The sequence below is a fragment of the Pongo pygmaeus genome, chromosome 11, assembly GCF_028885625.2.
Source record: "Pongo pygmaeus isolate AG05252 chromosome 11, NHGRI_mPonPyg2-v2.0_pri, whole genome shotgun sequence".
Taxonomy (NCBI): domain Eukaryota; kingdom Metazoa; phylum Chordata; class Mammalia; order Primates; family Hominidae; genus Pongo; species Pongo pygmaeus.
Genome location: NC_072384.2, coordinates 138,172,139 through 138,199,823, shown reverse-complemented (window position 1 = coordinate 138,199,823; position 27,685 = coordinate 138,172,139). Strand labels below are relative to the sequence as shown.

Here is a 27,685-nt window from a genome sequence, read left to right as displayed (position 1 = left end):
AGCCACCGTGCCTAGCCCATTTTTGTTATGTTTCTAATCCTAGTCTTTACAGAATTAGGCAGGGCCTCCCACAACCCGGCTTGGCTGCCTCTCCGCCCTCACCCCTCCCACAGCCTACCCAGACCCTGTGCTCACTGAAGGTGTCCCCGGCCCCGTGCCTCCCAGTGCATGTCTGCCCCTGGCATTGTGCTTCCGGGGCCCAGGATGCTCTCCCTCCTCTTGGCTGCCATGTGAGCTTCTTGTGCCTCTTCCGGGAGAGGTCCTCTGGATTCTTCCCCTGCCTCTGGGCAGGTAGGTCAGCCTCTCTGGCCTGTGTGAAACTGGGCGGCAGCCTGTTGCTCTTCAGGCAACTGTCCCATCCCCGCCAGGCTCTGGGCACCTGGGGGCAGGACTTGGGTTTATTCCCTTGGCTCCCCTCTGCTCTGCCCAGACTGGCGGGCAGCCACGTGCCAAACTGATTGTTGAGTGGAGGAATTTAACTTGGTGTTCAGAAATCCCTGCTGGAATTTTCCACTGAGATAAGCAAGGATAAAAGTTTGGAGGCAAGGCAGACACCACAATTCCTGCTTATCTCAAAGGCCTTAGGAGATAAGGACATTCTGGAAAAGCTGACCTCAGATAATTATCACAGCTGAGTTTGAGTCGTCACAGCAGCTCTGCAAGAAAACCCCAAGGAGGAGGGGGGCACGCTTCCCCACAAATCCCCTGAGGACTTCGGCCCATCGTTCCCTGGCCAGAGGGGGGTCACCTGGTCACTTCTGCAAGAAAGAAGATACGGATGCACTAACAACCTGAACCACAGTGGGGATCTCCTCATAAGGAACAAGGGGGGCACGGATCTGGGGCAGGCCGTTAGCAATGCCTGCTGCAAGCCCTGAGAGCTGCTTCAACATCTCTGAAATGTTTATGCAGCAGTAGGCCTGGCTCTCCACACAACCCCAGGGCAGTAAAGAGTGGAAAGTTACAAAGGACTGACTTGGCTAGAAAGGAACCCACATGGGTTAAACTGTCTCAGAGAAAATCCCATCACCGTTGATATTTGAGCAGAACTCGAGACATCAGGTGGCAGGAGAGTTGCAGAGATTCTTCAGCCCCTGGGCAGGCACTCAGGCCACATCCTCCCCAGGGGGCCCCTGCAGCTCCACAATGACGTAATTTTACGTGTTTTGGAAGGAGAATGTGTGCATGCCTGCATACGTGGCCTGTGTAAGTGGCATTGTGAATATTCTTCCTGTCAATGGTAACACAGAAAAGTTGATAAAATGGCCAGAGAAAAACTTAAAAATTGGTATGTGTTAAAATAATATTAATTCTGGTCCTGTAAGTAAATTGCTCATGTTCCATTTTGCCTCATTTCCACTACAAGCAATGATGATTGTGCATGACACCACATCTGTGTGGCATTATGGATACTGTCTGGGCGGTGAGTCCTGACCCGCCTTCCACGAGAGGTTTGTGTCTGAGCTTGACGTCCCACGTCCCCACGGGAATGCACCTTCTGATTTACACGAGCGCACCACAGGCTTCTTGCTCATGCTGGATGGCTCTTGGTGCATAGAGTGATCCATCACAGAGGCTGGAAGCGGAGGGAGGTTTAGAACCATCTGGCCCAGCCCCCTTACTTTGGAGGCAAGTAAACTGGTGTTGGGAGGAGGTGACTGGTTCCTGAGGGAGGATCTGGCAAGTTGCTCCCAGATGACCTCTGTGCAGGAGGGGAAGCTGTGAGCCCCCAGACCCTCTTGAGTATCTGAGTTCTGGCGTTTCACTGTATCCTTGGGCCTTCATGAGGAGGGTGTCAGGTTGCTTGAGATCAGCATGAGCACCAGGCCCTGCCACGCTGGCCAAGCAGGAGGCGGGCTTCGGCAGTGGTTCCCCTGCCACCCGCCAGCAGTGTGCCAGTGGGCTGTGAAGTCACCTGGGCTGGGAGGGCCTCCCTTGTGTGAGCTTTGGCTCAGGCACTGTGGGCAACGGACTCTAGGATGGGCCCCAAGATTCCAAGCCCCTGGTGGACATGTCTCTCCCCTTGAATGTGTGCAGGGCTGTGACTGTGATGGTGTCACTCCTGAGATCAGGTTATATGGTAAAGGTGAAGGGATTTTGCAGATGTAATTAGGGTCCCTTGTCCATTGACTGTGAGTTGAGCAAAAGAGAGATTGTGCTGGGGGTGCCTGCCCCAATCAGGTGAGCCCTTTAAAGGAGGGTCTAGAAGTCAGAGATCATCTCTTGCTGGCCTTCAGAAAGCAAGCTGCCCTGTGTGAGGGGGACTTGAAGAGCTGAGAGCAGCTGCCCGCTGATGCCAGCAGGAATGGGGACCTCAGCCTACTGAGGGAACTGAATTCTGCCAACAAACATGTGGGCTCAGAAGAGGGCCCTGAACTCTAGAAAGACCCCAGCCTGGCCAGTGCCTTCACTGCAGCCTGTGGGAACCTGAGCAACGAGGCTGTGCCCCAACTCCTGGCCGCAGGAGCTGTGAGACCATAAATGCGTGTTATTGTAAGCCGCCGAGTCAGTGGGTATGTGTTACACGTCCAAAGATAACTACACAGGCATTGACCCTGTCCACCCAGGGATGCTAGAGGGGCTCTGCTGGTTTTACCCCAGGCCATGGTGACAGCCACCATGATGAACACAGGGCTCTCTCCTCTGAGCTGCAGAAGCTCTGTGCCCTGTCCCCTGCCACAAGTCACAGACTTTCTTCATGTGTTTTACCTCATGTTAATGAAGGAGATCTTCTCCAGGGGCTTGATCTAGTGGGAAACAGAGGACAGGGAGGATTTTAAATTTCAGTCCATCCAACCCTGTAGATTTGCTGTCCCACAGTAACGTAAAGGATCACCAGGTAAAACGCTGCTTCTCCCGGACACCATCACCTTGCCCCTCTCTCACATGGACACTGGTGCCTGGCTTGGGAGTATGGCCGGTGACTTCGTGGCAGTGTGGGGAGAGGATGTGTGTCCTTGGATCTATGAGAGGTCCTCACTTCCCCGTGGTCTCTGCTGGAAACGTCTGCCTGGACCGCCGGCCTCTGAGATACCTTGGCCCTGCCTGCACCAGCTCCTGAGCCTGCCTATCTTGGCGTCTCCTTCCGCTGTCCCGTGCCTGGCCCTCAGGGCCTCTCTGCACCCTCACCAGTCACTTCTGAGATCTTACGCATGTGCATTGCTCGAGGGGTGGCTGGGATACCACGTCCACAAATTGCTCTGTGCTGTTTGGGGACTGGCCTGAGGTCTTTGAGGGGTTTTCTCCTTCTAGGGAGTCGGGACCCTCTCTAACATAAGCAATGGGCTGTGACATAATCACAGTTGAGCTTAGCAGATTCCAAAACTCCCTTCTCCACACAAGGCCTGGCTTTCAAACCTGTTGTCTGACTATAGGCACAAACCTCCCACTTTGGGTGTAAAAAGCTGGTTCTTAACCATTTTGGCTTTTTAATTTTTTTTTATTTTTACTTTTTGAGATAGTTTCACTCTGTTGCCCAGGCTGGCATGCAGTGGCATGATCTCAGCTCACTGCAACCTCTGCCTCCCAGGTTCAAGCAATTCTCCTGCCTCAGCTAGGATTATAGGTGCGTGCCACCATGCCTGGCTAATTTTTTGAATTTTTAATAGAGATGAGATTTCTCCATGTTGGTCAGGCTGGTCTCGAACTCCTGACCTCAAGTGATCCGCCCAGCTCAGCCTTCCAAAGCGCTGGGATTCCAGGCTCGAGCCACCGCGCTGGCCTCTTTTTGCATTCTTGCTATAAAATTGGTATTTGTATCTTCCTCCCATTCTGCGCTCCCCCAACCCTGCAGGGAGGTGGATTCTTCAAGGGAATTGGGGAGAAGAGAAGCACATTCATGTATTTCCACATTCAGCCTCCATCTCACGAGTTACACCATTCCCAGCACGTCACCACCCCCAGATCTTTGGTTACCAGCCTGGGGGCAGAGGATAAGCACATCATTCAAAAATAGATTCTCAAGCCTCCAGAGTGTCAGGGCCCAGCCGAGCATGTTGGCGGCTTCCAGGGAGGTGGCCACGCCCCAGGGGAAGTGGTTGCATGGAGGAAGAATCTCAGAGGAGGCTTGGACGTGGCAGAGCAATGCTGGTCCTGTGTTAGGACTGGCTCATCCGTCCTGCAGGGATGAGGGGCAGAGCCTCAGCAGAAGTCCAGGCCAGTGTCCCCCTTCCAGCATCAGAGACCCCTACTCCCACAGGACGGAGGAACCACTGTGATGGCAGAGCTTATCTCCCAGCAGCCCCGTGGGATGGGACCCAAACTAGAAGTTAGGGTGAGTTTGGAGGACATAAAGTGAGCTGGCTTCCCATATACTGGCTGTGTGGGGTGATGTTCATGGCAACAGATTTCCATCTCCTCAGCCTCAGGCCCAACCCTGCTACCCCAGCCATACTCAGAGGCTCTGGAAATCTTACCTGGAGGAGACTCTTCTGTTACCACCAAGCCAGGAAATTTCGTGACTAGAGTCTCCTGAAGAATTTGGGAAGACCCAGAGGAAGTCCACCTCCCTCTCTCCTGCACCTGGAGTCTCCCATGTCCACGGAGGCCACGCCCACCCCGCCCTCAGGTGGCATCAGCCCAGGATCTGACCCTGGACTGGCTCACACTGAGTTGCCTCTGGCCAGTGCAGGGCTCAGCCGGGGTTGGCTTCCAGCTGACAGTGGTAGGAATTAATTCATCTGACCGAAATATTCTTTTCTCTTCTGGGCTGTTGGTTTTTCAAGTGCAACAAAGATTCAATACAGCTCCAAGGAGGGAGCCAAGAAAAACATTCTGTGTCAAAGTGAGGCCCTGGAAGTGAAACCCTGGAACAAAGCCGAAAAACGGGCTCCAGCTGGGTGCCAGCAAACGCAGGACTGGAATGTGACTTCCGGCAGCGCGCAGGTGCTCCTGGGTCACCTGCTTTGAGGTCCAGCCTCCTGCCCTGCCCCGGGTGACCACATGACCACTGTGGACTTTGCCCTGACACCTTCTGGGAGGAGAAGAGGCCTGACCTTGGTGCTGGGGTCCAGTGGGCATTGCCCTGGTCCAAGGCTGCTGCTCTTGACCTCTGCCCTGCGGCTGTTTTCCGTTGGAGCAGAGGCTCCTCCTGTCCTGTCCTGCCTGTGGAGGGAAGCAAACCTTCCCCTGGACCAGAGACAGGAGAAAGCGGAGACAGGTAGCAACGCTGTGGACTGGTGATGACAGGCTCTTCAGCTTCCTGCAAGTGACCGGGCCTGGGGAACAGGTGAGTCATTGTTTAAACCTCTGTGCACTTTGCGGAGTGTCTGCCTCTGTGTGTGTGTCTCTGTGTGTGTGTCTCTGTGTGTCTGTGCGTGTGCTCACGTGTTTGTACCCGTGTCTGTATTTGTGTCTGTGCATGTGCCCGTGTGTGTATAATCAAAGGACAAAGCTGGGGCGGAGACTTCCTAGTTCAGATTTCTGATGGCTCCACTAAGTCGGATTCCCAGAAGGAGATTCTTATTTGAATTTTTCTTCGGGAAAGTTCTGGTTTTAAGGTCTTGAAAAAAAAAAAAAAAACTTCTGGTAATAAGAAGAACTCTTCAAGGAATCCATTTCAAATGACATCAAAATTCCCAATTTAATACCCAGTGATATCTAGGAAGCTTGTCAGGTTTTCTTGTAAACTCCTTTTTACATCTACATTGTGTTTTCTGTACCAGATGGCTGCATTCTGAATGTAATGTACCGGTGTACCTCTCGTAATCTCAATATTCTTCACAGGCCCAGGCAAGGGTGACACAGGAGCACAGTTGGCGATAGACTCATCAACCAGACCCTTCCTTGGAATGGCCCCTTCCCCACAAAAAAGACTAATGTGGGATTTGCTCTCCATTTTTTCTCCTTTAGTGGAAGGGAGGTGCACGAGATTAAAAAGCCCCAAGTTAAGATTACTAGAGAAGCTCCAATCTTGAATATGGTGTTCCTGAAAACATCTTTGTCTTCAATAACCTAATGACATCTTTGACTACTAATAACCCCATCTTGATTAAATTCTGGAGGTGGGGGTCAGGTGCCACACTTTTAATTTTCTCTTTGGACAGAAGGCTCCAACCTCTCATTATTGAAAGCTTACAACACTCAATCACACAAAAAGTTATATAAGAAAATGTTTACTGCAGTCTTATTACAGAGAAAAAATTAAAACTAAGTAAAAATCCAGTATTAGGAAGATGGTTCAGCAAGTTGAGATAGTTGTAGAAATGTTATATGTCCATTAAACATGATTTTGAAGCAATGCGTGAGACTGCCTTTGGTATTAAGTATTTTTTACACATAGGATAATAATTTTATGTTAAACTATGGGTTTTGGTTTGTTTTTAGGAGTCATAGAAAAAACTAGAAGTAGGCAAAAATACCATTTGTGGTTGTATTGGGGGGTGGAGTTATGGGTAGCTTCTTCTTTTATATTGACACTTGTATGTTTATAGTAAAATAACTTTTTTTTTTTTTTTTTTTTTTTTTTTTTGGAGACAGAGTCTTGCTCTGTCACCCAGGCTGGAGTGCAATGGTGGGATTTTGGCTCACTGCAACCTTTGCCTCCTGGGTTCAAATGATTTTCCTGCCTCAGCCTCCCGAGTAGCTGGGATTACAAGCGTGCACCACCACACCCAGCTAATTTTTGTATTTTTAGTAGAGATGGGGTTTCACCGTGTTGGACAGGCTGGTCTCCAACCCCTGACCTCAAGTGATCCACCCGCCTTGGCTTCTCAAAGTGCATTTACAGGCATGAGCCACTGTACCCAGCCCAAAAATAAAATAACTTTATTAAACAAAGAGACATATCATTGTCAAAGGAATGAGACACTGGCATCCTGGTAGTCACAGTGCATTCCTTCAGAGTCCACCTGTTTCAGTTAATTCAGACATGTTTTGGGCCACAGATTTTTTGACTTAGGAAAGGTTTTATTAACCTGCACAAATAAATAGCAAAGAGAACTTGAAGGGGTATCTCTGTTTATTTTTAATCATTTTTTATTTCAATAGATTTTGAAGGAACAGGTGGTATTTGGTTACAGGGATATGTTCTTTAGTGATTTCTGAGATTTTTTTGCACCCCATACCAGAGCAGTGTACACTGCAGCCATTGAGTAGTCTTTTTTCCCTCAGCCTGCCCCCACTACTCTTTCCCCTTCCACCAAAGGGTGGAAAGTCTGGGCTGTGCCTTGAACTCTGACAGCCTGTCCCCATCTGACTTGAGCGGATCATCTGGTGGACTAAGTTCCCACCCCAGGCACTCTCACTTTGCCTCAGATGCTGTCTTAGTCTGTTTGTGCTGCTTTGACAGAATTCCTGAGACAGAAATGTATAAAGAGCAAAGATTTGTTTCTTATGGTTCTGGAGGCTGGGAAGTCCAAGGCCAAGGGGTCTACATCTGTTGAGGGCCTTCTTGCTGTGTCATCCCACAGTGGAAGCTGAAAGGGCAAGAGAACACGCAGGCTCATGGACGTGCAAGACTGCAGCAGTGTTAATCTGTGCTGGGCGTGGATTAATGAGGGCAGAGTCCTCATGACCCAACCACTTTCCATTAGGCCCCACCTCCCAGCACAGTTGCACTGGGGACTAAGTTTCCAAATTTGCTTTTTGGAGGATCCATGCAAACCATAGCTGGCCCCAAGAAATCATCCTCAATCCAGGTGGATATTTCAAAGCACAGGTGCTGTGTTATGTGCTCTTCATGCTTGGCCTCATTCATTCATTTCTTAGGAATTAGTACTTACTATGTGCTAGACACTGTTCCCAGCTCCAAGGAAAACAGAATTCTAGCAGTGATTCCTAGTCTTGGCTGCATACTGAGATCACCTGGAGAGCTTTTCTTTTTATTTTTCTTTCTTTCTTTCTTTTTTTTTTTTTTGAGAAACACAGATGGAAAACTTAATGTTATGTTTTTTATCCGTCTCTGAAGCCAGCATCATACTTGATGGTGAAACTTGAGTATTTCCATCTAAGATGGGGTTCCAGGCATGTTTGGGATAACCACCCGAGTCTACTATGTGGAACCCTTTTTCTCTGATGGGTAGAGAGCCCTAAACCCTCCTGTTCTGGACTCCGTGACTCTCAGTCACTTTCTGTCTAGAACGATCTTCTTGGTATCTAGGACTCAGTCCTATTTGTTTCGAGATTGATTCCAAACTTGATTCCCTCCCCTCTTATCCCTGCAGGGCAGACCAGACCAGTCTGTGGCTGTGGCTCCTTACTGGGGGCAGTGAGGGTATGTGGGCTGCTTCCAACTATTCCTGCTTTTCTTCTTTCCTTTTCAAAATGCCTCCCCTTCCCCCTTCAGGGAGCCTCCCTCTTGCCCACTGTGGCGAGGAAGGGAGATGAGACTCTGATCCCAGGACCAGCTGCCTCTGATGGGTTTCATATTTATTGTGGGGAGCTTCTCTTCCTAGATAATAAACACAGAATGATAACATTAGAACATTATTAGAATGTCACCATTTTGCAACCCCCTAGTGAAATAGTAGGTCAAAGTAATAGTCTTCAATGACTGTCAACATCATAGAGAGACAACTGGACATTATTTGCCTTCTGCGGGAAGTGCACACACACTCTCATGGCAATCTTGCCAAAAAATAGCCTGTATCTAATCAGGTTTATGTCCTGAACCACCGCGGTATCAAAAATACAGAGTTCACAGGACTCTATTCAATAACACAGGGGTGCAATCAGCAACATCCGTACTGGAAATCTACAAGACAACCTGATTTCTTCAACACATGAACTGCAAAGAAAAAAAATACCTGTATCTATACTGAGATTTGCAGATGATAGGATGCCTGGGATCTGCTTTACACAATACCCTGCTGGGGGGAGGTTTGGGAGTGTGAGTGATACAAATGGCTGAGCTGATTACTGGGGAAGTGGGAGGTGGGTCTGTGGGCCCATCAGAGCATTCTCTCTATTGTGGTGTGTACATGAAAGTTTCTATGATGAAAAAATACGCAGGGGTCGCCCACATTTATTTTGATCACAAAGTTGGTTTTCTCTGGGGCATACTACTGTGGGTTCTGAGGCTTTAGACACAATGGGAATGTGTCTACGATGTTTTGAGATCATTGAGACACCAACGTTTTTTTAGGTAGATTTTTTCTGAAACACCAACCTTAATCCATGAACAACCACCCAAGAAATGCTCAGATGCTTTTTACCTCTCCTTGCATTAGATACTTTGGGGACAAGTAATAGATTTGTAAAAATTGAGAGTAATGGAAGGAGGACAATAAGCCCTGAGACCGTCACATGTAATCGTTGCTTTTAAGGGTCTGCAATGACCCATGCCTGGAGCTTTCCAAGCAAAGCTCCTTTTGTTCCTTACCACAGACCTAAAAACGGACCTAAAAATTGCAGATGGGGAGATGAGGCCTGGGGTGCAGAGGGGAGCAGGAGTGTGGACCCAGGTGGCCTCTGAGTTGGGAGCTCTGTATCGGGCCACCTGCTCCTGACCGACAAGCAGCCCCGGGGTTGAGCTTGCTGAGATGATGTGGCTCAGATGTTCCACTTGCTTCAGACGGTTGTGATTCTTTCCAGGGCATGGCGCAGGCACACAGGACCCCCCAGCCCAGGGCTGCCCCCAGTCAGCCCCGTGTGTTCAAGCTGGTTCTCCTGGGAAGTGGCTCCGTGGGTAAGTCCAGCTTGGCTCTTCGGTACGTGAAGAACGACTTCAAGAGTATCCTGCCTACGGTGGGCTGTAAGTGAGGGCAGAACACCCCTTTGTTGGTCTTCAGTGCAGAAGTCTGGGCTGCTGACCCACACCTGGTGGCAGATGGGGACGAGGCCCGCCTAGGAATCCCCATGCTGGGACCTTGAGCTGCCTGTGTCCGGTGCGTGAGGGGAGGGGGTGAGGTCCACGAGGGCAGCCAGAGAATCTACAAAGACAGGAAGTGCCCTTGGCTCTGGGTCAGGTTTCAGCTCAGCTGGAGTCTGCAGGGGGTGGAGATTCTGGGGTAGGACCTCTGGCCCCGGAGCGTCGGGCTGGGTGCGAGGGATTATGCTGGTGGAAGGGAGAGCCCGGAAGAAGCCTCCTGGGCCCTGGCCACCCAACAGCCTAAACCAGCTGTCCTCTCACACCACCCAGGCCACCCTCCTGCTAACACTGCTCCCTTGCTTTATTTACCCCAACAGCATCTTCCTTCCTGCCTGGACTTGGTTTACCAGCCTGGCCTGGATTGGAAGTGGGAGCATCATTGTTGGGGGTGGGCGGGGAGGGAGACCTTCTTGCTGTGTTTCTTAAAAAGGCTAACCTGTCATGAAGCTCAGGAGTAACTGTATGGGGCATCTGCAGGCTGCTGGCCTCCTTCCCATCCTGCTGTGGGCACAGCCTGCCTAGACAGTGAAACCCAATTTTCACCTGAAATGGGGAAAGCCAGCGTGTTCTTTATACCCATCCCCCCTGGGGGAATACACGCAGAATCAGAGCCTCGATTTCAAATTCGGACTCTGACATGGATAAGCTGCGCATCTCCAAATTCACTCGTTCATTTACTCATCTAACAGGCATTTGTGGACCCTGAACCCTTTGCAGGCCTGCATTAGGTGGGATGGATTCTATAACCAGCTAAACAGATGCACTAAACACAGAAACACAATTGCAAGATGTGGCACATGACGTTAGCTATTAGGGAGCCCTTCCATTTTCTCAGGGGGTGATTCCTGAAGGGTCCCCAGGGGATACAGGGGAATTGGCAGGGGTCTGCCTGGCCCGACTCCCAGAGCTAGTGGTGAGAAGGGCCAGGGTGATGGTGAGAGGCTGTCTGCAGAGGGGGACCCTGGGGAGAGAGTCAAGGTTACCCTGGGGTGGGCAGTACAATCCTCTTCTCCATTAGCAAGGAGATCTGTACCCCTCACCCCCTAAGTCCTGATATTGGACTTGGCTTCCTTTAAAAATACATCAAAGTGCCAAGGCTGGCCTGAGAGTGGCCTCAGTTGAGAATAGAGAACACAGATGGGGGCCTCACCAGGCCTGGACATTGAGAGCTTTGTACCTGGGTGGCTGGTATTCAAGATGCAGAGAGAGGCAGCAGGTGTCAGGCCAGGTGAGCTGGACTGGGGATGGATCTTACTCTGACACGGAGGTCTGCACACTGTGGCTGTCTGGCTGTTCTGGTTGTTTTGTGAGTAAGGTTCTGTGGAGATACAACTCTACCTGTTCAGGTACTTACTCTCTGTAAATGATATTCTTGCTGTTCCTCCTCCTCTATTCACTCTAAAACGGCAGCAGGGTTGAGTGGTTGCAGCAGTGACCCCACGGCCAGTAAAACCTAAAGTATTTGCTACAGGGCCTTTTACAGAAGGACTCCATGACGCCACCCTAGCAGAGCCTGCAGGAGCCAGCGCCCAAAGGCACTCACTGGGTGAGCGCAAGCAGGACTGAGAGATTCCGAGATGCCCGGTTGGAGCGTAGGAGGGTGCTTTGGATTCATTGAGACGTGCTTGGACGTGCTCGGATGTGCTCAGCCCACAGAGAGCTGTACCCACAGAGCACCCACCTTCCTTGGGTGGGGGTGGGGGGGGTGATGTGTGGGGTCCGTGAAGCTTCAGGGTGGTGCTGGGCATTCTGTATTTTACAAGTGAAGGGAATGGAGGCCCCGACAGTGAGGGGCGAGGCTCTAGTTCCTTTCATTCCAGCAAGCCAGGGTCCGAGCGTCCCCCTCACACCTGTCCTGCCTGTCCCAATTGCCCGCCCTCTCTTCAGGGGGCCTACCAGGGTCAGTGGGGTGAACAAAGCTGGGCTTGCTGGGGAGTCCTAGGCCAGGTTGGGGGTCTTTGCTTGGGGAGCAGGCCTGTATGTCTCACTCTACTCCTGGTCCTCTGCCTGGCCCCTCAGGGGCCATCCCCCTACCGGCAGCTTTCAGATGAAAGCCAGGGCCTCCCTTCCTCCAAGCCCCTCTCTTCCAGGCCCGGGTTTATCTCCTCTCTCTGAGGGGAAGGACCGTTCTACAGGCTGGGCTCTGCCTTTCACCCAGAACTGGTGTGTGGAGTCTTTGTTCCCACTCTGGGTCTCTGTGAGGGGCCGGGGTGGTAGGCTGTGGGCTGTGGCCCGTGGCACAACGGGGAGAGGAGGAGAACAGCCAGATTAGGTTAGCCTGTGGCTCACAAGCTGCCTTCATCCCATCAGCCTCCAACCCTGGGGTCCGCACTTTTGTATTGAGCACCTCTGTGTGTGGGCAGCTGTGCCAGGTTGCGGGGGCAGAAATGTGGAAGCTCCTTTCTTTGCTGTTGGCTGAGTCCTCTGTGGGAACCGTGGTCTCCTCTGCTTCTATCCGAGTGTCTGCGTCACACCTTGGGATAATATTACAGCTTTTAGAGGTAGATATTACTATAACTATGGATAGATGTCATGCAATTTATTATTATCATTATGTTAATTTTTTTGAGACAGAGTCTTGCTCTGTCACCCAGGCTGGAGTGCAGTGGCTCACTGGAACCTCCGCCTCCTAGGCTCAAGCCATCCTCCCACCTTAGCCTCCAGAGTAGCTGCGATCACAGGTGCGCACCACCATAGCCGGCTAATTTTTATATTTTTTGTAGAGATAGGGTTTTGCCATGGTGTGCACCACCGCACCCAGCCTATGTTAATTATTTTATTGTTTTTTTTCTTTTTTTGAGACAGTCTCGCTCTGTTGCCTAGGCTGGAGTGCAGTGGTGCAACCTTGGCTCACTGCAACCTCCGCGTCCTGGGTTCAAGTGATTCTCCTGCCTCAGCCTCCTGAGTGGCTGGGAATACCACCATGCTGATCTTTGTATTTTTAGTAAAGATGGGGTTTCACCATGTTGGCCAGGCTGGTTTCGAACTCCTGACCTCAAGCAATCCACCAGCCTTGGCCTTCCAAAGTGTATGTTAATTATTAATCATCATTATGATCATTACATGATCATATATTATAAATGTGGGTATTGCCACTTTTAGGATGAAGAGATGGGATGTGCTCATTCCTTTAACTTACGTGCTTTGGGGGGAAGAGCGTGGTCTGTGTTGCACAAAAACCCTTTGAGAGCAGACACTCCTGCTTCTTTTGTCACGTGCGGCTTCAGCTTTTGTCAAGAACACTGGGCTCCTGCCCAGGGGAGACGGTGGGCCAGGAGCAGAGCCTCAGAGGAGAGTGGGAGTGCTGTCCTCACAGGCAGCCTGGAAATGCAGGAGGCAGTGCGCCCAGTGCTCGGCTGCAGGAACCCCGAGTGACGGACGGGATGGATGGCCACAGGCTTGCCGCTCCTTCCCTCCGTCTGGATTTTTTCCCTGTGAAATGGGAGTGTAAACACCTTCCTGGAGTGCGCTCTGCATGAAAGGTTGCTGTTACCCTGGGTGGCTTAAGGTCACCAAGGCCGGCCCTGTCTGAGGGGTCAGCCTTCAGGAGGATTGACTCAGGTCCCTGGGGCCCTCCCGAGGGTCTGGTTCAGTCGACAGGTGTGTGGGGTGGGGCCCACAGCAGGACATGACACAGGCGGTGGGCTCAGCTCCTGGCAAGGCACCATCCATCCAGAGGAAGCAGGAAGCAGAGCCAGAAAGGGACATGGACTCGAGCCCTGAAACTGGAAAACCAGCGTGCTGGCCGGAGCCACGAGAGCAGGCAGGAGCAGAGGCAGAACGGACAGGAGTCCAAGTGAGCACAGCCTCCCGCCCACCCCCGCCAGGGCCTGTTGTGGAGGTGGCAGCTTCAGGAGCCCCTGCTGTGTCAGGGATGGGGGCTGGCGCTCCCCATGGACTGCCCCCACCGTCCTAACGGGCCACAGCAGGGGAGATTCTCTGCGCTGCTGACTTTCTGCATGATATCTTTTGGAAGGATGGTGACATCTAGTGCTTGTGTGCACATTTGCCAGCTGAAGCCACGACTAACCCCAGACTTGGGCTTTTTGCAGGAAGGGGACGGTGACAAACAGGTACTGAGCACATTCAACTTGGCACCAGCTGACTTCCCTTCTAAACTGAGAATGTGGCTGACGCCCTAGAGCCCCCAGAAAATAAGTTTCCATTTCATGTTCCTTTCAATTTGTCATCAGCTCACTATTTTTACCAAACAGCCAAGTGCTACAGAGAGGGCTTCAGTAAGCAGAATCGGCTGTTTATTTAAATTAAAAGGTAAAAAAGCAAAACCACTTAAATGATGTTAACATTTAGTAGAGGCTGGGCGCAGTGGCTCATGCCTATAATCTCAGCACTTTGGGAGGCCGAGGCAGGCAGATTGCCTGAGCTCAGGAGTTTGATACCAGCCTGGGCAACATGGTGAAACCGCGTTTCTACTAAAAAAAAAAAATTAAAATAAAAAAAATAAAATTTAGTAGAGGAACTTTTTTTTTTTTTTTTTTTTTTTTTTAGAAGATGGGGTCTTATTCTGTTGCCCAGGCTGGAGTGCAGTGGTACAATCACAGCTCACTATAGCTTCAACCTCCTGGGCTCAAGCAATCCTCCACCTCCGCCTCTTCAGTAGCTGGGACCACAGGTGTGCGTCACTACACCCAGCTAATTTTTGTATTTTTTGTAGAGACAAGGTTTCACTGGTCTTAAACTCCTGAGCTAGATTGATCTTCCCTCCTTGGCCTCCCAAAATGCTGGGATTACAGGCATGAGCCACTGTACCCAGCCAAAAATTTTTTAATTACATTTTGGCTTTAGCCATGGAGATATAGAAAATGTGGTTAGTGGGTTTCTGGAAAAGCATATGGCGATAAATGCATGCTGTCTTCTGGGTCAGAGCCAAGGAGTGTATGAGACTAGGTTGCCTCAGATACCTGTCCAGGGGCCCACCTGAGGGCCTTACATCTCTGCAGGGAAGAGAAGGGTCTCCGATCTGTAAATAGCCAAACATTGACTATTATTATGCATTATCATTGCTTGGACTAAAACCCATGCCCTCCTTGGAAATTTGCTGGGATTTTACATTAGTGTAAATTCAACTGCCAGCCATCATTTCCCCTCCCCTCCCCTCCCCTCTCCTCCTCCCCTCCCCTCCCCCCTTCCCTCCCCTCCCCTCCCCTCCCCTCCCCTCCCCACCCCCTCCTCTCCCCTCCCCCCCTCCCCTCCCCTCCCCCCTCCCCTCCCCTCCCCTCCCCTCCCCTCCCCTCCCCTCCCCACCCCCTCCTCTCCCCTCCTCTCCCCTCTCCTCTCCCCTCCCCTCCTCTCCCCTCCCCTCCTCTCCCCTCCCCTCCTCTCCCCTCCCCTCCTCCCCCCTCCTCTCCCCTCCTCTCCCCTCCTCTCCCCTCCTCTCCCCTCCTCTCCCCTCCCCTCCCCTCCCCTCCCCTCCCCTCTCCTCTCCCCTCTCCTCTCCCCTCCCCTCCCCTCTCCTCTCCCCTCTCCTCTCCCCTCCCCTCCCCCTCCCCTCCCCCCTCCCCTCCCCCCTCCCCTCCCCCCTCCTCTCCTCTCCCCTCCCCTCTCCTCTCCTCTTCCCCCTCCCCTCCCCTCCTCTCTCCTCTCCTCTTCTTTTTTTGAGGCAGAGTCTCACTCTGTCTCCTGCTGCCCAGGCTGGAGTGCAGTGGCACAATCTCGGCTCGCTGCAACCGCCACCTCCTGGGTTCAAGCGATTCTCCTGCCTCGGCCTCCTGAGTAGCTGGGACTACAGGGGCATGCCAGCACACCTGGCTAATTTTTGTATTTTTAGTAGAGACAGGGTTTCACCATGTTGGTCAGGCTGGTCTTGAACTCGACCTCAAGTGATCCACCCACCTCAGCCTCCCAAAGTGCTGGGATTACAGGCATGAGCCACTGTGCCTGGCCTCCAGCCATCATTTTCAACATGGAAAAGGAAAGTATGAGAGGCTAAGACTGGTAAATGGAGGAAGCAAACCTGAGTTTTATGCTCACGTGTCACCCTGTGCCAGCTTTTAAGATAAAACCAAATTCAAACTGAGAAATGTGATTTGAGGTGACGGGAAACAGAAAGATGTGGATAAAAGGCCCACGTTTTAAGACAACAAGTACACAAAGAGCAAAGAGGACAGGAAGAAGCAGCAAAATTAATGTGCCCTTTCTCTCCTTGCCCAGGCGATTTAACAGCCACCCTGGGTGAAGGGCACCATTAGCTCCTCTATGGATGAGGAAGCTGACACTTAGAAAGTTTAAGCAAGCTGCCATCAGATCAGCTGACGGGTGTACATTTATGGCCTGGGCACGGTCTTCATTCTGGCACCATTGTCAATCCAGTGGAGCATCTGGTGTGTTTATAGCCAGTTCAGTCCTGACAGTTGCCCCATCCAAGCTGGAAATCACTGGTCCTATTGTCTGGATGGAGACTCCAGCTTTGACCTGGGGAGTTGGTCTGACTTCAAGTTCCTGGACCTGCAGGAAACTGCAGGATGTGCAGGCAGAAGAGCCCAGGCAGTGGCTTCCGTTTAGGAAGAGGTTGTCTCATGAGATAGAAGCATGGTCTTGCTGCGTCATGCTGGAAAGCTCTGTCTAGCCTCCAGTTCTCTGTCTAGTGGGTGAAATTGTGTTTTTCCCACCCGCAAAGAGGCGATTAAGTCCTAACCCCCAGAACCTGTGAGTGCGACCTTATTTGGAGCGAGGGTCTTTGCAGATGTAATTAATTAAGGCCAACAAGATGGAACTTAGGATGGCCCTTAAGTCCAGTGACTGATGTCCTTACAAGAAGGGGAGAGGACACAGCTACAGAGGGGCAGCCACGTGAAGACAGAGCCAGAGATGGGGATGATGCAGCCACCAGGAACACCAGGGGTGCCGGCAGCCCCTGAAGCTGGAGGAGGCCTGGAACGGATTCTCCTTCAGTCTCCGGAAGGAACCAACCCAGCCAATGCATCAGTTTTGGACCTCTGGCCTCCAGAACTGCAGGAAGAAATCTGCTAATTTGAGCCACCAGGCTCATGGGACTTTGTTTTGGCAGCCGCAGGACACTCATGCACTGTCCTTGGAGTGAACGTTTTCATTTTAAACATGTGGCTCCATCTGCCAGAATCTCCCCAACAGACTCCAAACCCAACCCAGGGTCTAGGCAGGGTAGTGGCTTTGACAGGAGCCTGTCGGTGCTGGTGGCACCTCCATGCCCCAGACAACTTGCCTTCCCCCGCCCCGTCCTCTCCAGTTCTGTGTATAACACATCCCTGACAAGCCACACACGATGGGGCAAAACATTTTGGAGATCTATAAAATAATCATTTTAAAATCATATCACTTTGGAAAGCAAAGGGTAGAAAATCTTTAAATGAACAGTGCATTGCCCAATATGTTAAAGTGCTTGGGGGTAGTTTTGTGTGTGTGTGTGTGTGTGTGTGTGTGTGTGTGTGTGTGAAGCCAGGTACATGGCTGAGTAAGACAAAGCCCCTGCCTTCCTGGGTGAGACAGGCGGAGAACACAGGAGGCCTCGCCTCTGAGTGTGTATGGGGTGCAGGGAGGCTTCCGTGGAGGCAGGGGGCCCAGCAACCCTTCCGGGGTTGCCGCTGGAAGATCTCAGAGGACGCCTAAGAGTTTTCTAGGTGAAGAAGAGGAAGGACACCATGCAGAGGGGACAGTAGAGAAGGGGGTTGGTAGGGAGCAGCATTGGGAAAGAGGGGAGGTTAGCAGGAGGCAAGGAAGGCCTTGGAGGAGCCTGTGCAGTCGTGACTGCCTCTGTGCAAGATGGGTCTGGCAGGTGAGGGACCAGTGGGCCAGGGGTTCCCAGGGCCCAGCTGCATCGCTGGAAGCCGGCAGGGATGCGTCGGGCTCCCGGTAAGTGGAGATCCTTTCCACGGCATATGTAGCCCAGAGCTTTTGTGTTAGGTCCTGGAGAGATTTATCTTCCCATCCAAAGCCTCTCCAAAGGCCCCATAGCAATCACTCCCAACACTTTGCTCGTTGTGGAAGGCTCCATCTCCCAGAAGAACTGTTTGCTCAACCTCCTGGCCATGCGGGCGTGGGAGACGAGTGGCCAGCTGTCCTTCTAAGCCCATTGCTGTGCCTGCGGCTTGCTGTGGTCCCACCTGAGCCGCACGTGGCAACCTCGTCCTCTGAGTAAGCCCTCTGGGCCTCCCTGTTTCAGGTGCGTTCTTCACAAAGGTGGTGGATGTGGGCGCCGCCTCTCTGAAGCTTGAGATCTGGGACACAGCTGGCCAGGAGAAGTACCACAGCGTCTGCCACCTCTACTTCAGGGGCGCCAATGCTGCGCTTCTGGTGTACGACATCACCAGGAAGGTAGGGCCCACCTTGAGGCATGTCCCACCCTCCTTCCCAAGCACCTGCCTTCTGGTTTCTCCAGTGCAATGATGCCATGGCATAATCACAAGGAACAGAGACCCCATTAGTGAGCACCAGTCACCTCCTCCAGGATGGCCTCCTGACAACCCCCCATCCTCCTCCACGGTGGGGTTCTGCTCCTCTGTGGTCCACAAAGAACATGCCATTGCCATCTGCCACTCAGTAGTTCCTGGTGCTGCATTAGGGTCAGGGTTTGGGGTAGTGGCCAGTCCCCCAGACTCTCTTGCATGAAGTGGTCCTTTGAGGACATCTAGGGGTGGAAGATTCAGGAGCTCAAGGCCTGACCTGAAATACCCCGTGGCTGGCAGTCTCCTGGGCCTGGTCAGGGTGAAGAATCTGATGTGTGTCCCAGCAGTTTTCTGCCTGGCCGCACAGGTCACCCAGGACAGGAACGTGCCCTCCTCAGAGAAATGGAGCAGCCCTGCAGGTTTGTCCATGGACAGTAGGATTCTGTGACATTTTATGCAACGTGACCAGCAACACTGGCTTCCCCCTGCAGAATAGCTAATGACCGCCTATAAGTTCTGTTTGACGTGACTTTTTTTCTTATTTTCTAGGATTCCTTCCTCAAGGCTCAGCAGTGGCTGAAGGACCTGGAGGAGGAGCTGCACCCAGGAGAAGTCCTGGTGATGCTGGTGGGCAACAAGACGGACCTCAGCCAGGAGCGGGAGGTGACCTTCCAGGTACCGCCCAGGAGACCCTGCTCTGCTCTTCCACAGGAGGAGAGAGCCCTGCCCGCCTGTGTCAAGACCTTGGCACTCACACTTTCACACACGCACACCCACACCCGCACACACACATGCGCACACACACCTCTACACGCCCACACGCATTTTCACACATGCACACCCCCACATTCACTCTCACTTGCACCCACACACATTTACAAGCGAGCACACACACGTGCACACACACACACACACACACAACTTCCCACCTGAGTTTCTCTTTTAGTCAAAGATTTCTGGTCTTTCCTGAAAAACTCAGGCCCAGTGCAATGGCAGTTCAAGCCCAGTGGCGGAGGAGCAGGAACAGGTGGCCAGCAGAGGGAAGGGAAGGGCAGGGCAGCGGCTGCAGGGTGGGCTCGGCTTGAATGAGAAAAGTGGTCTAGTTCCTCAGCAGGGCTCCCTTCCCCACTTGGTTCCCAGAAGGGGCCTCTGTGCGTATGTAGCCTCCCTCACCCGAGTTTTGTCAGTCCTCCTTACAGGCAGAGGCAGCGGTCACCCAGGTGTTGCTGTTGTCTCTCTTCCACGGCATCCCACCTCCCCCACCACGTTTAGGACGAACACCATGTAAACAGCTGCAGACAAGTGGCTGATGGGGAGACCCCACATACACTACAGGCTGGCGCAGGGGAAGACCAAACTCAGGGCTTAGACTGACGGGCGCGCCTCCCAAAGAGAAAAGGCCCCAGCTTCAGTGGAGGCTGTGGAGAGATGGAGAAGTGGGGTGAAGATTTTGGAGACTCTCGGGGGCGAGCAAGGGGAGCAAAGGGAGACAGCGGCAGTCTGAGCCCTCATTGCAGGTTGGGATGGGGGAGGAGAGGGTCCTGGCAGCAGAGCTGTGCCCTCTGAGAGTGACTAGATGGGCTGTGTGCTCGGGCAGACACAAAAACACGGGCATGAGGTTACTCAAGGCCTGGAGGGGCAGTGGGCAGCCAGGGTGGGTTTGGAGCGTCTGTCTGGGGAGCTGGCTGAGGAGCTCAGTGGGGACGAATGCAGGGCTGGCCGAGGGATCTCTGGGCCAGGACAGGAGGAATGCATTCACGACGGTGGGTGGTGCGAGAGCTGGGGGCATGGCCGGCCACACCTGCTGCCAGCTCCATGTCCGGCTGGACAGTCAGGCGCCTGAGCTGTGCCCTCTGGGATCCACCACCGGCTCCTCTTCCTGGGAGAGTTCCGGAGGCTAGGGGAGGAGCCTGCACAGGAAGGCCCCCATTCCTCGGCCACCCCCGACTCCTGGGCAAGGCTGTGACCTTCCCATGAATGCTGTCTCCTGGTCACCCGTTGCAAGCCTGCTGTTTTCCGGTTTGCCTTTGCTCTGGGACATCCATTTCTCCCCAGAGGAGAGCTGTGTTGGAAAATGAGGGTTCCCCAGAAGAAGGGCCCAGGTGGGTGCCGTCCAGGGGCCTCCCTCTGCCTCTTATGTTTCCTGGGTTCTCAGTTGGTTCTTTGCCCAGCATCAAAGCCCACAGGTGCCCACAGGCATGGTGGGAGGGGAGCCTGGGGGTGGGGACTTGGCTTTCCAGGCCCTGCAGGAGGAGGAAGGCCGCCCCTGGCCAGCTAGAGGAAGAGCCTCTTGCAGGGGAGCACACCCCGCCCCTCCCTGGTCCTGGCTGCTCAGGAGTGCCAAGAAACACAACTTAGACACGAAACGTGGAGGGGTGCGGGCTCCATGGCTGCGGCTTTCTCGGGTCTTACTGTTGGAAGTGAACCAGGTGTCCTTAGGAAACTCTCTTATAAACAACGCTGGATTTTGTGGCTGTTTCCTTCAGGAAGGGAAGGAGTTTGCCGACAGCCAGAAGTTGCTGTTCATGGAAACTTCGGCCAAACTGAACCACCAGGTGTCGGAGGTGTTCAATACCATGGGTTAGTGACGTCCCCGTGGGCCAGACAAGGGGGAGGTGCTTGTCCCTGACCAACTTCCCTGGGTCCCTGTTGCTGGTGACGCGGTATCCCATAGAATGTCTCTAGGGACTGGATGGTGACCAGGAGGGGCAGGAGGCCCTTGTTTTATGGTTCTGGGTAAACATAGGAGGAGGCGGGTCCTGGGGTGGGTGGTCTGCAGGGCTGTACTGGGCTGGGTGACTTCCCTCCCTAGCCAGCCCCCTTCTCTTGCTGTTCACAGCCCAAGAGCTACTGCAGAGAGACGACAGGGAGGGCCAGGCTCCTCGGGGGGACGCAGCTGTGGCTCTGAACGAGGGGCCCGCGAGGCAGGCCAAATGCTGTGCCCACTAGGTGCAGCCACTCCTGGGGGCTGTGGGGAAGACGCCCCCTGCCTGGGCCGTGGCCAGCTCTAGGTGGATTCTGATTCACTGTCAATGCTGGGTTGCTTCCAAGCCCTAGATGTTCCTGGAAGTTGGCCCCCTTTATAAAAACCACTTCCCACAGCCAGTGGGAACCTCCAGAGGAAGATCTGGCGTTGCATGGCTCCCAGGAAAGTGCTGTGCCCCATCCCCACTGATACCATCTGATTCCCCGATGCCTGTGCCTGTCCCACCTGGACGGTGGCCCCCTCAGCCTGGCAGCCTCTGGAGAGGAAGGAAGGATTGGAAAAGTCCCCCGGAGCACAGCGATGGTGGGAAGATGCCTTACACTTGATCTGGGTGGGGGCACTGGCCCAGAGCCTGGGCCCATCTGCTGCTGGGGGGTTTGGGAGCAGGCCCAGATGAAGGTGGTGGTGCCAGGAAGAAACGGAGCGATGACTGACTGTGGGGTGGGCCCAGGATTTCCGCATCTTGGTGAAGTTGCCCCTGGGAAGGGCAGCTGGGGGCAGTGGCGCCAGTTCCCTTTCATGGTCTCCCAGCTTGCAATGTGGTGAAGCTGAGTTTCTGTCCAGTGAGCAGGAAGATTCTGAGACATTTCGCCTGAGATGTAAGTTGTACTGCGTATGCAGTTTTTTCTCCAAAAATTAAATTGCTTTTGACAATCTGGCTTTTGGAAGTTTTTGAGGACAAGGCAGGGCACTGCACCTGGTGGGTGGTTGTAGGTATTTCTGTATAGACTCTGGGAGGGCTCCTGTTAAGTAAATAAGGAAGCAGGCCCATGCGGCAGGCTGTGACTAACGTGGGCCTGGCCCAGCTCTCCAGAGGGGATGCACTCCCAGGTGGTGACACTTCTTCCTCCTGCCTGCCTCCCTTTACACAGAAACCCATGTCTGAGTCTGTTTTTGTGTTGCTATAAAGGGATACCTGAGGCTGGGTGATTTATGAAGAAAGAGGTTTATTGGGCTCATGGTTCTGCAGGCTGCACAGGATGCACGGGGCCAGTATCTGTTTCTGGTGAGGCCCCAGGCTGCTTCCACTCATGGCAGAAGGCAGTGAGAGCTGGTGTGCAGATGTCATACAGGGAGAGGACGTAGGAGAGGGTAGTGGGGAGGTCCCACTCTTTTTAACAACCAGCACTGGGGGAACTCTTACAGGAGCTTTGGAGTAAGAGCTCCATCATTACTGCTAGGATGGCACCAAGCCATTTATGAGGGACCCACCCCCATGACCCAACATCTCTCATTAGGCCCCGCCTCTCACACTGGGGGTCAGATTTCTTCTTTTTTTATTCTTTTTTTTTTGGAGATGGAGTCTCGCTCTGTCATCCAGGCTGGAGTACACTGGCATGATCTCAGCTCACTGCAATTTCCGCTTCCCAGGTTCGAGCGATTCTCTTACCTCAGCCTCCTGAGTATCTGGGACTACAGGCACGCGCCACCACACCCATCTAATTTTTGTATTTTTTAGTAGAGACGGGGTTTCATCATGTTGGCCAGGCTGGTCTCCAACTCCTGGCCTCGGGTGATCCGCCCGCCTCCACCTGCCAAAGTGCAGCGATGATGGGCGTGAGCCACTGCGTCCGGCCCTGGGGGTCAGATTTCAACATGAGGTTTGGAAGGGACAAATATCCAAACTGCAGCAACCCAGACCCTGTTTTGGGAGGTAAACCCCTCATGATGTTTTCCTGTTGGGTCTCTATCTGGACACCTGATGTGGCAAGGTTATTTCTAAGGTGGCCACTTTTCGGAAGGTGATATTGGTTTTCATCCTTGTCCCTGGGACTATGATAAGCAGGTGTAAGTTTTAAACAATAAGACATTGTTATCCACCTGGAAAAAGTGGCATCACTGTATTGGCTGCTGTAAAGATCAAGGAAGGACAAAGCAAAGTACCTCCCGTTTGACGCTGAGCTTCTCATCACACAAAAGGGGAAAGGGCTCTGTGCCTGGAGCTTCCCCGGCTCCCCCGGGCTTTCTTCTGCTCTTGTTCACTTTGCGTAGAGATGCCAGGCCTTGACCTTCAGTAGGGCCCAGACCATGGGGAGCCCTGGCAGGGGATGGGGGAGGGGACACCGAGGCGAGCCATTGCCTAGGGCCTGTCTGGTGAGGCTGGCTGTGTCCTGGCCAGAAGCCACTGCCCCTGTCCAAGAGGCCTCTTCCTCCTGCAGGTTCTGGTGGCTGCTCCCTCTGCTCATCCACTGGGCCTAGGGTGGGCACAGCCCCTCCTTGCCAGCCTGAGTTTCTCAGTGTTCCAACCACAGCTTCGTAACAGCTTCTCCCTCATGATCCCTAGCTTCGTTTACCTAACTGGAGGAGCCACTTGGGTCCACTAGGCCCGTGGCAGATCCAGCTTTCAATCTTGGGGACAAGGAAACATCTTGGATCTTCCTTGGAGTCTGGCTTTCCTGGTGCTAGTGTGACCTGAAATGAACTCCTCACGTGATCTTTACTAGACAAATGCAGAGCAGATTTCACACACCTCTGTCATGATCTCCAAGAAAAGCTAAAGGATAAATAAAAAAAAAATAGCTTCCGAGAGGGCCTGTTCCCTTGATTTTCACGAGTATTGTCCTCGTTTCTTAGACAATTTCACAGGTGAAATCTGACACTGTATTATTGCTATGCACACTGCAGTTTCCGGCTGCGAGTAAAGTTGGACCATTTTTCATGCGATGATTCTCTTGCCGATGAAGAACATGAAATATGAGTCCCCAGTGTGTTAGGCTGTTTCCTCACCCCCTGTGTCGCCCCGCAGCGGGCCCTGAGCCAGGATGGGGACCCAGCTTGCGGGCGGCAGGAGGCTGAGGTTGCCCGTGGCCACCAGATGGCGCTCCAGCATTGTGTAAGGCAAGCCCCACGATCCTGGCGTCCTGAGTGCTTGCTCTGCTGAAGGGCGAAGCAGGATGCTCTCAGAGGAGCTGCAGAGGAGCGGCTTGATGACATAGAAGGGGAGGAATACGAGGGAAGTTTGTAGCATGCCTGTATGTCTGACTGCCTGCTTCCCCCTCTGTCTTGGCGACCTACTGTGACTATGCCAGCATTTATTATGAAAATGTATCCTTTGACTCCTTCAGGAATCATTTCATGGCCTCCCCAAGAGTGGACAGACCTGTGGTGGTCCTGGAGCCCTGGGTACCCCATCTCCCGGGACTGTGACTGCCCCTTTCCCCTCCTCCCTCACCACTAGGCAGGCAGGGCTCAACCCTGTGCTGGAGTCACCTGGGGAGCTTCAGAAAGCCCCACACCTGGGCAGGGCACGGTGGCTCATGCCTGTAATCCTGGCACTTTGGGAGGCCGAAGCGGGAGGACCACTTGAGGCCAGGAGTTTGTGACCAGCCTGGGCAACAAAGGGAGACCCTGTTTCTACAAAAAGCAAAACAAAAAATTAGCTGGGTATGGTGGTGCGCATTTGTAGTCCTGGCTTTCCTGGAGGCTGAGGTGGGAGGATTGCTTAAGCCTTGGGGGTCCAGGTTGCAGTGAGCCATGATCAAGCCACTGCATTCCAGCCTGGGCAACAGAATGAGACCCCATCTCAAAAAAAAAAAAAAAAAAAAATGGAGCGCCACAGCTGCATATCACCCAGGGGTTCTGATCCCATCAGACTGCACAGGGATTTCTAAATCCTTCCGGGTGAGCATAGGTGAGGCTGAGAACCTCAGTGAGAGCAGGGCCTCTGTTTGCCCTGATTTCTGCGGGATTCCCAGGGTCCCCTACACTGTCTGGCATACACCAGGCACTCAACACATGTGTATCCAACAAAGGGAGGAAAGCGTGTTTTTTTCCCAGAGACCTAAAGAACAGGCAGGCTTTCCTGAAAACAGCCCCCGCTGCGCCTGACACCTGCATGTGGAAGACTTACCTGTGTCAGTGCTCCACCACCTTATCTTCCTGTCCTGAAATGGGGCTGGCATGGGGCAGCAGGCAGGAAGGCCCCATTTCTGCAGGCACACAGGGAGAGGCCCCAGCAGGGCCGCAGACATTTGTGTCACAGGTGATTCAGGATAAATGGGTCCAGGACCCCACTGGCCCCAGACCCTGGGGGAAGCTGGTCCGTGCACCCACTGTCCAGGCTGCTGATGGGGAAGCAGCTCCAGCCCTGCTTAGGCTGAGTTCGGACCTGGGTCTTCTCATGAACTGTTGTTTGCCTGTGGGGGGTGGTGGAGGCCGGAGGCATGGCAATGTTGATGAGTGGCCCTGGGAGCCCCTGCCGTCCCAGCCTGTGATGCTAACCTTTTCTTCTCTTTTTTTTTTTTTTTTTTTGAGACGGAGTCTCGCTCTGTCGCCCAGGCTGGAGTGCAGTGGCGCGATCTTGGCTCACTGCAAGCTCCGCCTCCCGGGTTCACACCATTCTCCTGCCTCAGCCTCCCGAGTAGCTGGGACTACAGGCGCCTGCCACTTCGCCCGGCTAATTTTTTGTATTTTTAGTAGAGACGGGGTTTCACCGCATTAGCCAGGATGGTCTCGATCTCCTGACCTTGTGATCCGCCCACCTCGGCCTCCCAAAGTGCTGGGATTACAGGCGTGAGCCACCGCGCCCGGCCTCTTTTTTTTGTTTTGTTTTGTTTTGAGACAGAGTTTTGCTCTTGTCACCGAGGCTGGAGTGCAGTGATGGGATCTCAGCTCACTGCAGACTCTGCCTCCTAGGTTCAAGTGATTCTCTTGCTTCAGTCCCAAGCAGCTGGGACTACAGGCGCCTGCCACCACACCTGGCTAATTTTTGCATTTTTAGTAGAGATGGGGCTTCATCAAGCTGGTCTCCAACTCCTGACCTCAGGTGATCCACCCATCTCGGCATCCCAAAGTACTGGGATTACAGGTGTGAGCCACCGTGCCCGGCCTGTCTTATTTCCTGTTCCCATCCCATTCCTCTGGATGGGTCTGTGTTTCCCAGAGTGGCTGACTCACAGAACTATTCTTTTTAATTTTTTTAAAATTTATTTCCTTTTTAGGACTCCCACTGGCCAAATTTAGTCCAATTTGAGTGTCAAAAATTATAAAGTTCTGAAAAAAAAAAAAAGAAATATCTTCTCTGGAAGAATCCAGCTAATGACTGTGGAAGGAATTAGAGAATCACCGTGGTGTGGGGATGACTGATGGTGCAGCAGCTGAGCCTGGCACGAGTAGTCAGGGGACACTGACATCTCAGGCCGCAAGCTGGCTGGGAAACAGGATCTGGCCGTGGCGCCCTGGCCCCAGCACAGATTTCACATTGATCACACAGGGAAAAAACCTCTTACAATGAAGAGATCTGTCTCTACCGCAGGGTCAAATAGCACTGTCAGAGAGGGAGCCCAGGATCTCATGGTCAGATATGATGCAGCGGGAAGGACACAGAGTGTTTGGGTCCACAGTGCGCGACCTGAATCCAGGCAAGACCCTGGATGCACCTCTCTGATGACAGGAAGTACAGAGAACAGAAGAACAGGTACATCACCGTGGGGGAACAACTTACAAATCACACAGGTGGAGCATTTTCCAAGACGACTCATCTGGGTGCTTGAAAAAGTCAACACCAGGACAACATAAAAAATTAACTGGTTGGAAATCAAAGAGAAACAACTGACTGTGAATGCAGATTAGAGCCCGGTGGGGGAAAAAGGAGACCATCTTGCTGCATGTGGGGATTTTTTAGATTGGAGTCCGGTGGGGGAAAAAGGAGACTGTCTTGCTACATGTGGGGATTTCTGAGTACAGACTAAAAATTAGATGACATTGTGAAATTACTACAATGGTTTGTTCAGGTATGATAATTTTATGGCTATGTAGGAGACTGGCCTTATTCTTGGGAGAAGGATGCTGAAAATATGCTTTTAGTACATTCACTCTGATCTTCAGCCACCACCTTGGTCCAGTTCTAAGACGTTTCATCACCTCCAAAAGGGAACCCCCATATCCATTAAGCAGTCATCCCCCCCACCCCTCTTCCCTATCCCCGGACAGCCATGCATCTACTTCCATAGAATATGCAATGTCATACAATGTTTTTAAATAAACAGAATCATACAACATTTGAATTCTTGTGCCTGGCTTCTTTCACTTAGCATGATGCTTCCAAGGTTCATCCATGTAGTGGCATGTATCAGTGCTCCATTCCTTTTCATGGCTGAGTAATATTCCATTGCATGGATAGACCATGCTGTGTTTTTCTATTCTTCTGTTGATGGGTGTTATGAAATGTTTGTGTCCCCACCACCGCAAATTTATATGTTGAAATCCTCCCCCCCATTGTGGTGGTATTAGGAGATCGGGTCTTTGGGAGGAGATTAGGTCATGAAGGTGGAGCCCTCGTGGATGAAATTAGTGCTCTCATAAGAAGAGGCAAGAGAGCTTGCTTCCTGTTTCTGCTCTCTGCCTTGTGAGGATACAATGAGAAGACGGTGTCTGTCAACCAGGAAGATGGTGTCGGATCAGCCAGCACCTTGATCTTGGACTTCCTGCCCCCAGAACTGTGAGGAATGAGTGTTTACTGGCTAAGCCTCTGTGCCTATGCTATCTTATTGGAGCAGCCCGAACTGACTA

General features: G+C 52.6%; 1 protein-coding gene across 8 annotated transcripts; it reads left to right on the top strand.

Moving 5' to 3' along the window:
- Window positions 1-4,323: 4,323 nt before the first annotated feature.
- Window positions 4,324-26,170, top strand: RAB17 (RAB17, member RAS oncogene family). Of its 8 annotated transcripts, none has more exons than XR_008501166.2 (7): window positions 4,346-5,227; window positions 9,532-9,691; window positions 17,967-18,118; window positions 18,739-18,864; window positions 20,676-20,769; window positions 21,241-21,774; window positions 26,116-26,170. XR_008501166.2 is itself a non-coding variant. In XM_054478867.2 (6 exons), the coding sequence occupies exons 2-6, from the start codon at window positions 9,535-9,537 to the stop codon at window positions 26,145-26,147; spliced, it is 561 nt and encodes a 186-aa protein (XP_054334842.1). In that variant the 5' UTR covers window positions 4,345-5,227; window positions 9,532-9,534; the 3' UTR covers window positions 26,148-26,170. The 8 variants fall into 8 exon arrangements, 6 of the variants coding, with proteins under 6 accessions (XP_054334840.1, XP_054334836.1, XP_054334842.1 ...); XR_008501165.2 differs by having other exon boundaries at window positions 4,354-5,227; window positions 21,029-21,774; XM_054478867.2 differs by lacking the exon at window positions 21,241-21,774 and having other exon boundaries at window positions 4,345-5,227.
- The last annotated feature ends 1,515 nt before the right edge of the window (window positions 26,171-27,685 follow it).